Source organism: Diadema antillarum, unplaced genomic scaffold, assembly GCF_040938485.1.
Source record: "Diadema antillarum isolate AM-2024a unplaced genomic scaffold, OU_Dant_1.0 seq00001051_RagTag, whole genome shotgun sequence".
Classification (NCBI taxonomy): domain Eukaryota; kingdom Metazoa; phylum Echinodermata; class Echinoidea; order Diadematoida; family Diadematidae; genus Diadema; species Diadema antillarum.
In genome coordinates this window covers 476,871-488,271 of record NW_027271881.1, presented here as the reverse complement: position 1 = coordinate 488,271, position 11,401 = coordinate 476,871, and the positions used below count along the sequence as shown (strand labels likewise).

Here is an 11,401-nt window from a genome sequence, read left to right as displayed (position 1 = left end):
AGAGTCCTCATTGTAAATGAAAATGGAATGAAAACACATGGTATTGCATACTGATTCGACTATCACGATTTCATCCAGTTACAACACCACCAGAAAGTGTACAAGCAGAGTAATTGCAGCTACAATAGCAGCTGCTTTACGGAAATTTTGACCACAAGTAGAAGAAAAATATGTTTATTCTGCTTCGAATGCTGTACTTTTTTTCCAAATAAGCAAACTGACAAACAATCATTTGTTAATTGTTCGTTTCCACTTGAAAGTATTGTCCAGCAAGTCCTTTATATGGCTTTCCATGTGGTTATGATGGTCTCTGTACATCAGTTTTAAACTAGCTGTGCGAAATTGGTTTTGTGGAGAAGAATATGAGTTGCGAGGTTTATATGAATATTAAAGAAAAATTATTAAAAAAATAGTAATTCTGAATTTCTACACAGATAGCATTTGTTTCTAATCATGAGCACCGATTCGTATAAATCATTTAGCACAACATAATACAATGTTGTTTAATTCATCTATTATTATTATTATTATTATTATAATGTTGTTTAATTTATCTAAATAATCAAACGCTACTTTCGCTGCCCACTTGAAGTCCTCGTTCCTCTTGCGTAGATTTTACAGAGCTTGAATATACAATCTCATATGGACAGCGACAGCTTGTCAGCATTTGAATCTTTGCTTGGATCAATTTCTGTGTTGGTTTGGGTCTCCTTAGTGCCTGACATCAGCGTTTCTCGCATTGTTTTTATATTGTCACCCGTGTAGAACCGCTGCGGAGGTCTGGGCATAGAATTGGAACGCAGCGCAGGCATGGAATGCATGCTCTGTAACCGACGGGAAGGAAAATCAGGAACCTGTCTCTCGTACTCGTCACCCTTAGACGTCTGATTGCTGCCGTCGACCGTGGTCGCCCGTTTCCCGTCGCTTTCGTTGACGGTCGTGCCGTCTTCGGCAGCGTTGGCGCCCTGTTGACCGGCGTTGGCTTCCTGCACTGCTGCCAGGGGGTCAATCGGAGGCAGGAGAGACTCGCCTTTATCTCCTCGTCTTTTCTTCACCGTCGTGCCGTCAACGAGTTTTAAGGGTGTGGCCACCCAGTTCCCACCTTTATCAAAGTAATGTTTGACAGCTCGTCTGTCTTTCTCCAACACCTCCAATGATTTCCGGAATTGTCGCTTCTGACGATCAAGCACGGCCGTGTGGTACAGGTGCTCGCTTTCCATTCGCTTGACGATGGATTCGAATCTGCTGCGTTCGACATCGTTGAGCACCGAAGCCCGCGACGCGTTCCGTCTCGACTGTTTGATGATTGTTGTGTACTTCGCAAAGGTGGCAGATTCTGATTTCCCAGCGGGAACGCCATTTTCCCCCGACAAGGCACATGCCTTCAGTGGGTCCAGGTAGCTCCCTGTCAAAGATAAAGATAATAAGTGTTGTCATAATTCTTAATTTAATTTTAAACAGCCTTATTTCGGGGAGGATCAATGTTTACTATTAAAGTGTGCGACTGGAGTATACTGTACGAAACTAAAAGAAATCACATGCGCAATATTACTTTTCCTTCATGCACCAGAGAATGATTATTCAAATAAAATCACACATGACATGATTTAACTGTTATGTCTCCTCTGCAAATCAGTTTTCTCCCGACAGAGTCGAAATGTATCACCGCTCTATTCCCTTTATAAGTGTTTATTTAGGAGTGTCCCCCCTTTTCCCCTAGTATGTTTAACGCAGTGCATCGATTTATGGGAGAGCATAGCTGAAATTCTCTTCATTTCTCTTGTTTCTGAGGAATGTGTAGGCCTACTCTTCAAATTAGAAAACATTTTACATTATATATGTATGTATATATATATATATATATATATATATATATAATGTGTGTGTGGGTGTGTGTTTTACACATTTTTGTAGAGTACCCCGGTATAGGCAGCATTATGCTCTTTCGTCAAGAAACAATAGTTTTAGTGGAAAAAAAAACTTACGGAGTTTGATATCAAGAAGAAGGATACAGAAAGGAGAGGCGAAACAGAAGACAATACAAAGTGCAACGATAATCTCGAATCGAGTAGGCCTCACAATTGTACATTCAGAAGACGGAATAGAGTAGAATGGCGGAGAGAAAAGCCCACTTGACACAAATCAATGCCTTAAACATATAATGGTCATTTGAAACCAAGTCAATGAGGGTGAAAATCAAACATATCGGTAAACATGGATGCACAATGAAAACAATGCGTCGGCTGGGTGTCAAAAGGGGAAGTTGCATCGATGTAGCGGATCGAAGATGGTTTTAAAAAGGGTATGTAGACAGACAGCGACCTCGTTGAGTGGTTTCTTAAAAAAGACGAGTCAATACCGTGATTGCAGCCATCCTATACCATGAGTGGGCAGTTACTGGCCAGTACCAAGACACCGACGGGTCGGGCAATGCAAACAATAGCGACGAATCATTAACCCTTTTAACACACACACACGCACACACAAAATCCCAAATCGCATCATGCCACGGACGTCTTAGCTCAGATTGCTACTGGTCTTCTGCAATCATACGTGATTAGTTTAGATTCGACGATCTTTGACGCTGTTACTATTTTATATCTACTGTCAACAATGGCTACTTGAAGTTTCTTAACTTTTTTTTACGAAACCAACCACTGCATTGCTCTTTTTTCATCTAGACTAATATCCATCCACATGCAGCAAAGATGTTACACTGAACAGTAACTTACTCATCGACCTAAACCATGAAAAAGACACTTTCATAGGTTGCCGGATCACCGGATAAAATATGCATTCGCATTCGGATGCATTGGTATTCGAGCAGTGTTTATAACAGGTTCTCGACCTTTTACTTTGCTGCTTCAACAATCCGGCAGTTCGTCTTGTTCACAAGACCTTTTTATTATAATATTATTTGTGTCAGTCGGATACCACTGATATAGAAACTCCAAGTCGTTAAAAACAGGGCACTAAGAATGATTGTACAAGAGTTAGTAAATGGCACGTAAAAGAGTGAAAAATTACGGTACGAAAATTGCATATAATCAGTAGACTGTCTAAATGTCAAAGAATTGGCCATAGTATGGCTTTAAACTGTTTAATATTGTGTTTGTGTTCTCTAGAAGATATGTTTTGGAATAAGAACAAAAATATAATTGTAATGCAAGTGAAATGGTACCAATGGATGAAAAAAAAAAGTCAACTGCTGCCACCGCTGTTACTGACGCCACAACTTCATCTACTACGACTTTTACTACAGATGATGACTGATTAATCATCACAATAATGCGTATGATAATGATAATGAAACTGTTCATGATTTAATTGTGCCATCATTGACTTGATTTTCACCGCCAACATCAACATTACATTATACTGTAACAATTATTATGTACAAAACTTGAACTATCAACATTGCCAGTGCCCGATACAAATTTTCTATACTTAAAGGGATGATACAGTATTGGTGGAGATTAGAATTGGGCTTCAAACTTTTTGCAAGATACCGAGAAAACACTTATGATATAGTACAGAGCATACCATTTTAAGAGGAATTCAAAGTTTATTTAATGAAAATCGGGTATGGAATAACTGAAACATAAAAAAACAAAGTAAAGCAAAGCGATCGTAATAAAGTGTGGGTCCCACACTTTATTAGAATTGCTCTTTTTTGATATCTCAGCCATTTCCAAACCAATTTTCGTCAAATAAACGCTGAATTCCTCATAGAATTACATGCTCTTTCATATTTCATAAGAGGTCTCTCATTACCTCACACACACAAAAAAAAAAAATGTTAGAAACCTGAAATTAGGTCTCAACCAAAACTATGCGATCCCTTTAACAACTCTTTTACCACTCGTTACCATTAATTGCTATCTACCATTGCTACTTTTTTTTTCTACTTCCATTTGTTGAGAAATGATAGTAGATCTCACTATAAAAGGCGTACATTAAAACTCTTGTATTTTACTGATTGTGTGTGTGTGTGCGCGCGCGTGTGTGTGGGTGGGTGTGGGTGTACAATACAATCATGTAGGTGTGCTTCTGGTTTGGGTGAATCGGGGGATGGTGGGATTGGGATTTGATTTGATGGAGGATAGTTATAAATTGTAAAAAATATATATATATTATTTGGTAGGATCACATATCTAGGAAAGACTGATGAAGATTTGTTTCGGTTAGGAGGGGGAGGGCTGGTTGGGTTTTATGAATGACTTCATTCTAGATTTGTATAATATATGGGTTTTTTGTTTTGTTTTTATGTGCATGTTCTTACAAATAGAAATGATAAGATCCAACATATTTAAGAGATATTATGTTGGCATATGTCAATGATTCTCGTGAAGAAATTACCAGTGGGATTGATTTATAACTGAGTTATTATCCATGTTGAAGACATAGAGATTATATATCAGTATACATTGAAAATTGATTTGTTTGTGCTTTTGAAATGTATTTGTATTGTTTTTGTTTATGCCACACCCAGAATGGGTTAGGGGATTCATTCAATGATTTGAATGAGATCAATAGATATCAAGAAAAACAAAATAATCATGTATATGCGAGGGTTTGTTATTAAAGGCAATTTTCCCGCTGTCATGGCATCGGGTGACTGGCTTCCCTCGTTGCCTCTGTGCGCATGCGTCCTAAATTGCATTGTGTGCGTCCACACGTCATCCCCATCCCACCAGTTGCCATAGCGACCAAAATTAAATCAGGCATATCAGAGCCAAGTATAGCCCACTATTATGAAAGTAATAGTAGCGCTATCAGTCTTCTTGCGTTCTACCGTGAAGTAATCGATGATTGACCATGTTCGAAAACAATAGTCCTTGTATTGGAATTAACTGGTGGGTGGACAACCAGAACATGTATTGGGATACATCATCCATCTACGCAGCGAGCAGGGCAATTATATTACGTGAAGAACAAAATAATGACGCGTTTACTGACGTTTTAAGTCTTCATATTTTGTCTGTAAGTTAGTAGTACCATTAGTTGCGATTTTTTTTCGAAAAAAAACCCCGACAAACATTGTGATCATTGTTTTAATTCAGCAACATTCAACTCCTTCCCCACATGCTATTTTTTAATTTTCACATGGCAACCTTTCGCTTGATCTCCACCTTTTACAAGCATGCACGGGGATAAGTTATGGTCCTCTCTTATCTTTATCACCTGGCCTTTGTCTGATGTAAGAAATAGGAAAGATTATAAAAAAGGCAATTATTGATGACAATGAAAGCAGAAAAAAGGCCTGAAACTATTCACCCGTACTTCGTCCGCGATGTATTGAGGACAAACAAGTATCCGTTTTGAGTATATAGATATGAGTGTAATCGTAGACTGTCCAAATATTACACCCAGTTTGGGGTTTACTTTGTTGTTTTTCTTTTATTTCCTCCACTGGGATAGCTAAACCCTTGGAATGATTAAAAAAAAAAGGTTCATAGACCAATACACTGTACCTGTCTCAGAATAATGATTTCATAAATAAAACGTTAAGCACTCGAAAGAAAAAAAAAGAGCGGCTGGTGTACTATAACAATAAATCCTCCATCCTTTCATATTCGCAAAACGAGCTCTTTGTATCATCTCTGATTTTTTTTAATTGGAACGAACTTATTTTTGACGACGTCACCAATGATAACTCCCCTTTGGATTGCGACCTTTTCTCACTCGCGAACAGTAAAATGATTGCTGGTTTTCAAGCGTCCATTATACTATACTACCATACATATGCTTCCAGCACATATCGCTAGCTTGCTCCGCTGTTGTGATAGTTTTGTACGGGCCTGCGAATATAATATACCCATGTGTGCACTGGCTCATAGCATCATTCCCTACAATGCGAAATCCATAGCTCTACACGCTCCCCTCGACTCTCAATACTTAATCATGAAAACATGATATAGATCGTGTCTGTCATTCTAACCCTCCCCTTACAGAATAAACAAACAAATGAACACACAGACACATATACCAAGCAAAAACAAGCAAATATTATGAGATCAAGAAAATGCCGGCCCTTATACACTCGTTTTCCTTCATGAAGTTACATTTATTTTTAATCGCGAATCCACCTCATCATCAGCAGCATGTATCTATGGTTATTACATTCGTGAATCAACTTCTCAAGTCTGTCGGAAATTAGCAATAGAACGCGTTAATAATTAATTTCATGAATGTCCCTGTCTGGTTATACGTTTGACAGCAGGTTTATACGAAGATTAAGTTGGCATTTATTGATTCTGTAGCTTTATGCTCTCATCAGACGAGAAACAAGCCAAAGAAAAAAAAAGAAAAAGAAAGAGATTGTCTTTTTTAAAACTCCGATCGATGTGATGGATTACTGTAATACTCAATAAATGGTTGCGGTGGGTTCACATTGTCTTTGGCATTTCTCTAATCTTGAGAAAATTTCTCGTATACTGCAATGAGATATGACAGTAACACAATATCGATGTTTAATGTTCCCTTACTCAAAAAATCGGATGACCCCTACTTCAAGCACTGGCTAAGTACCGATAGTTGACAAGATGACATCGACTGTAAGAGCATAACTTGAATGAATTAATCTTCAACCAGCATACAGGAATTCAAATTTTGCAAAACCTTCTATATAGTCAGTTCACTTATAACTTACCTCTTGGTTTCGAAGTCGCTGTAACATCGCGATTATCTTGCGCCATTTTCCTTTGCTGGGCTGTGCCTGGTCAGGACCATCTAATCAAATCGAAGATGGGAGATCATCACGCTTCCAATTTTCAACACTCTGCAACATCCTGGAATCACCGTTCATACCTCCCATGGCATCTCTAAGACAAGCGAATGCTTGTGGTTATTTTCGCAGAATGGAACCCATTGCATACAAGGTTCTCTCTTGTCCTGGTGTTGACATGCTTTCTACATCCTTCGAACTACGCCACCTGGAATTGGGGTATATTAGAGAAATCGGTTCCAAAGGATAAGTACACAAATAGCAGGTCATAATAACTCATGAACAAACACCGAGTGAACTGGTATGCGACGCTGTATTAAAGAGACACCATGTGACCTAATGTTTGAACACACCACTTATGAATGTTATAATGTTATCATTAAGATAATTTTTGCTCAAGAAGAATGCAAGTTAATCGCACTCATTCTCTTACGCCCAAACAATCGCAAGATATAAATAAAGTATGACAGGAAGGAGGATACGAATTAGCTCAGCGAAAAAGAGACTGTGGCTGAAGAAGATTTCGCGCTGAAATGAAATGAAGACAAAGCAAAGATAAAAGACAAAACAAAAGAGAAAAAATGAGATATTGAGAAGTCTCAAAACTTGAATCATATTGCAATGATTACGTCGACAAAGCTTTATAAGATTTGATCAGAAAGGTAGTGACGGGGAGGTGCGCCTCCCTGGTCGTTATACGTTTGTATATCTGATCTTGTATAGGTGTTGTGTGAGCAGACATTGTGATTGTTCCTCCCCGTTCATATCAAATGCAGGGTACACGCTTATCTGAAACAACCCAAACAAACAAATATGACTTTCAGTTTTGTTTTGTTTTGTTTTTTACTAATCGAACAGGAAAACCATTAAAACATAATCGTCCTAAAAAAAAAAAAAAAAAAACGGGGGGGGGGGGTAAACTACCCCCTGAAATAATACATCCGCACATCAAAACCACATGGAATGGAGCAGTTGCGTTGGAGAAGAAAAAAAAAACTTGGTCTACAAAATGCGAGATCGTTGGGAAGTCGAGACCACAATAAATACTGTGACGTGGTGCACAGAATGGATTGTAGGGGCCAGTCCGTTATTGCCGTTTTGATCCCATGGTCAAAGTGATAGTCAGTCTTAATTTAGAATAAAGGCACGCGTGGAAATTAAACAAGTTCGGATATAGCCTCGTATCCATCACAACAGGTCACAGACATCGCCTGAATTGGTGACGTTATACTCAGTACTGGACGTAACGATCGAGTGGATTTGTTTTGATGATGAGATGGAAAAGGATTTCCATCTGTCTATGCATCATCAATGCCTAGTTAAAATTCGCCTGTCTAAATGTATTCCTTCTGGTTGGTTACTATAGTTTACTCTGTTATCGGGGAGATTAAAATGTAACCTACTTTCCCCCACACTGCAGTTACTGATGATGACACTATCGTCCCTGTTATTCTAAATGGAGGCACTTGAAATCGTTTTCACTTCCAGCTGTTTATCCTTGAATTTCAGCATGGATACGTGTCGTTAGACCCTTTGTATAATTCATGATGTGCCTCTAAATGTATTTTGAGATATATTTTTAATCGTTTTGATATGAATTAATGTCACAGTCTTTTGTGTGATTCGCCGGGATGAAAATGGCGTGGCCAGGAGGAAACCAGTCAGAACAAATCTTACAACAAAATAGATTTGAAAACAAAACTTAATTTCATAACCAAAAATAAATGAATAAAATATCAGAGGACAAAATATGAAACAAGATAGCCTGTCCAGATATGAGCAACTCCGCAAGCAAGGTTCTTGTCAAACTCACCGAGACGAACACTGTGCATGACAAATTTGACATATACTATGTATGTTTGCCTTGTTATATCATTCTTGTAATTCTACTCTTGCTCACCCGTCATAGATGTGTTGATTAAAATAAACATTCAGTCCAATGATCTGTAACGCAGCTTCCCAGATCCTTACAGCTGTCTGATGAATATCACTCAACGTTTCCACAAAAGATTATATGTCAAACAACCATGCAGCCTTCTCAATTCGGCTTCAAGTATCAACACTGACCGGTTACATCTCAGAAAGCAGGTGTCGAGCGTGGTGATCTCGCAGAGTGGCTTGATCGGAAGACGAATAAAATAATGTCCGGCTTGACCATGCAACATAAACACAACAAAACTCACATGATTACTTCTCCTGTCTCATAGCCTCTTAGTTGGTTAGTCCCTCAAGCCCGTGCGTTTAATATAAGTTTACTATTCGTTTGCACAACGCGCGTGTTAGGCCATTATAGTAACGAAGGACTCTGCCCAGACAATCCTCGGATAAAAAGGATCCACAGGGACAATGAAAGGAGATCTAACTAAGCTCTTTTGTTACTTCCGTCATGGCTTCGTGAGCATCTTCAACACTGAGACGGATCGGTGAGTAACAGTTGAATTACGACTATAAAAGCAGTCTCAATGCCGAGGGGGTGGAAAAAAAAAATGAAAGAATTTGTCGATACAATGACCTATAAGAACGTGTGGGGTGGAGTTCGGTGGGGGATAAAGGATTATTCTCCAAGCAAAGGTGAGAAGGGTAGCAATTGTAAACAAAAAACGCGTTTTCCTTTCTCACGGAGCATGTATAGCATGTATAGATATGTTAACAATCGAACGTCATGATTTCAACGCGATATTATTTCTGGTTGAAAGAAACGAGTCTTATCATCTCTCTCCCTCCATCTCTCTCTCCACTCCCTTCTCCCTCTTTCTCTCTGTATTTCCAAATCTCTTGGTAAATGGCACAGTATATTCTTGTAAGCTTGCAATGGGAAATTAAGACGTATTAATATCTTGACATCGAAACTTACTAGCAACCTCCAACCGTCCTCGTTTTGTGATCAAGACGTACCGTGTGCTCCTCACTAACTGCGCGTCTTCTTGGCTGTCCTTGTACCATACTGTACAATGTACTCCTGAAGCTCAGAAGTGGTACATCCGTGACGTCAATCAGTGATCTGATTTTTCACCATGCACGTTCTCCGACTGACCGAGAGCCCGCCAGCCGGAGTTGTCGTGATTTTTTGTTTAACGATGTTCCCCGAAGATTTGTTCCGTTTCCTCGCTTAAATTCAGTTCACATTGATTGGATGGTTACTATGCCCAAACCGGCACAACGCAAACGACTTTCTTTGAGATCATCATGCAGATACATGGTTCTTCTCTTTCCTATAATCATACATAACCGTGTTTCGTCATTCGATAGCGTTGGAACCAAAACTCACCTTACTCACCTCCGTCTCGACGGAGTGAAGTATGCGCTAGCTTGACTTTCTAGTGTCAGGGTTCAACGGTAACCACGGAAAGAGCGTTTCGTTGCTATGACACCGGTCATAAATTGAGGTGTTTCGTAGCACTTTATCAGACAACAATAGTGGCACTTTACATCTACAGAGACTCCAACCCAAAGCACCTTCTGATCTGGAGATTCTCCCCCCTGAGGCCCCTAGCAAACGGGAGACTCCAAATTGATGTGTGCGAAGCGCGAAGTTCCTAGGGTTCTAGATGCTCTCTGGTGCTATCTAAGGGCCGTAAGGCTTATTTTTTCAGCATACAATAGCAATAAGTAAGAAACCCTTTTCAACGGGAGACACAGAGCCAGGGCGGGAGAAATTAAATATTCAGCGGGAGAACGGGAGATTCTGCAAAAACGGGTTTTCGGCGGGAGATCTCCCGTCGAAAACGGGAGAGTTGGAGTCTCTGCATCTAGTTTCCTCAAAGTTTTCAGTACAGTTTTGTAAAGCTTCCAGCAGATTTTCCGTTGGTCTCATAAAATGAGCAATGAAAATGGTCTACCTTCTCAGCAGTATACCAAAATGTGCTTTGTATCCAGCCTTATATACGGGCGCTTTCTTATTCCCTGCTCAAAGCGCTATATTGGCACAACACGAAACTTACCTTACCTGATTATCAAACTCAGAGTGATTTATACCTACGACGACGTGCCAGACAGTCTTAAAGAGTCTACAAATAAATAATTATATATCAGAATGTTCGAAACTCCTTTTCTTTGACTTCGCATTTATCGTCAAATCAGACTCTCGTTATATTCATCATACTCGTCGCTCCGCATATTACCTTCACAAAGATAACCCACGAAGTTTCAATCGAATGACCACATAAATTGTTTAAAGAAATTTGATTAAATTGATGACGGTCATATCGTCAAGGGAACTTTAAGACATTACTTTGAAATTAATTGGAATATCATTTATCACCTGATCAGTGGACTCCAAATTTGACGAAAGCTTAAAGATGCTGAGAAAGCTCCAAGGACTACCTGTAAGTGTAACTTCAGAGCATCAAATTGTTCTTGAAATATTTCATCATGAGTGGAAATATTAAAAAAATGAGTTATGTTAATGTCGATGTCAAGAATCAAGGGATATACACAGTTTCCATCTATTACAGAACGTGAAATACATCCAAATTCACCGCACTATCACTTCCTACCTCATAAAACTATAACAGCTCACCATCTTTAATAGCGCAATCTCTAGGTTGTCAAGAGGTGACTTACTATAGTATTCTTCTCTGCCACTTGATGGCGCGGTTCACGTTACTTCTTTTATCCGACTTGAAGGCGGGGGAAGTGAAAGGAAAGGAACTAGAGTAACCAACAAAGCAGCAA

General features: G+C 39.2%; 1 protein-coding gene across 1 annotated transcript; it reads right to left on the bottom strand.

The window, feature by feature from the left end:
* Positions 1 to 247: 247 nt before the first annotated feature.
* LOC139743148 (uncharacterized) lies at positions 248 to 6,936 on the bottom strand. The gene is made up of 2 exons (XM_071653658.1): positions 6,653 to 6,936; positions 248 to 1,405 (listed from the first exon to the last, which is right to left on the bottom strand). Exons 1-2 carry the CDS (start codon positions 6,696 to 6,698, stop codon positions 639 to 641), a joined length of 813 nt encoding a protein of 270 aa, XP_071509759.1. The 5' UTR covers positions 6,699 to 6,936; the 3' UTR covers positions 248 to 638.
* Positions 6,937 to 11,401: the final 4,465 nt, after the last annotated feature.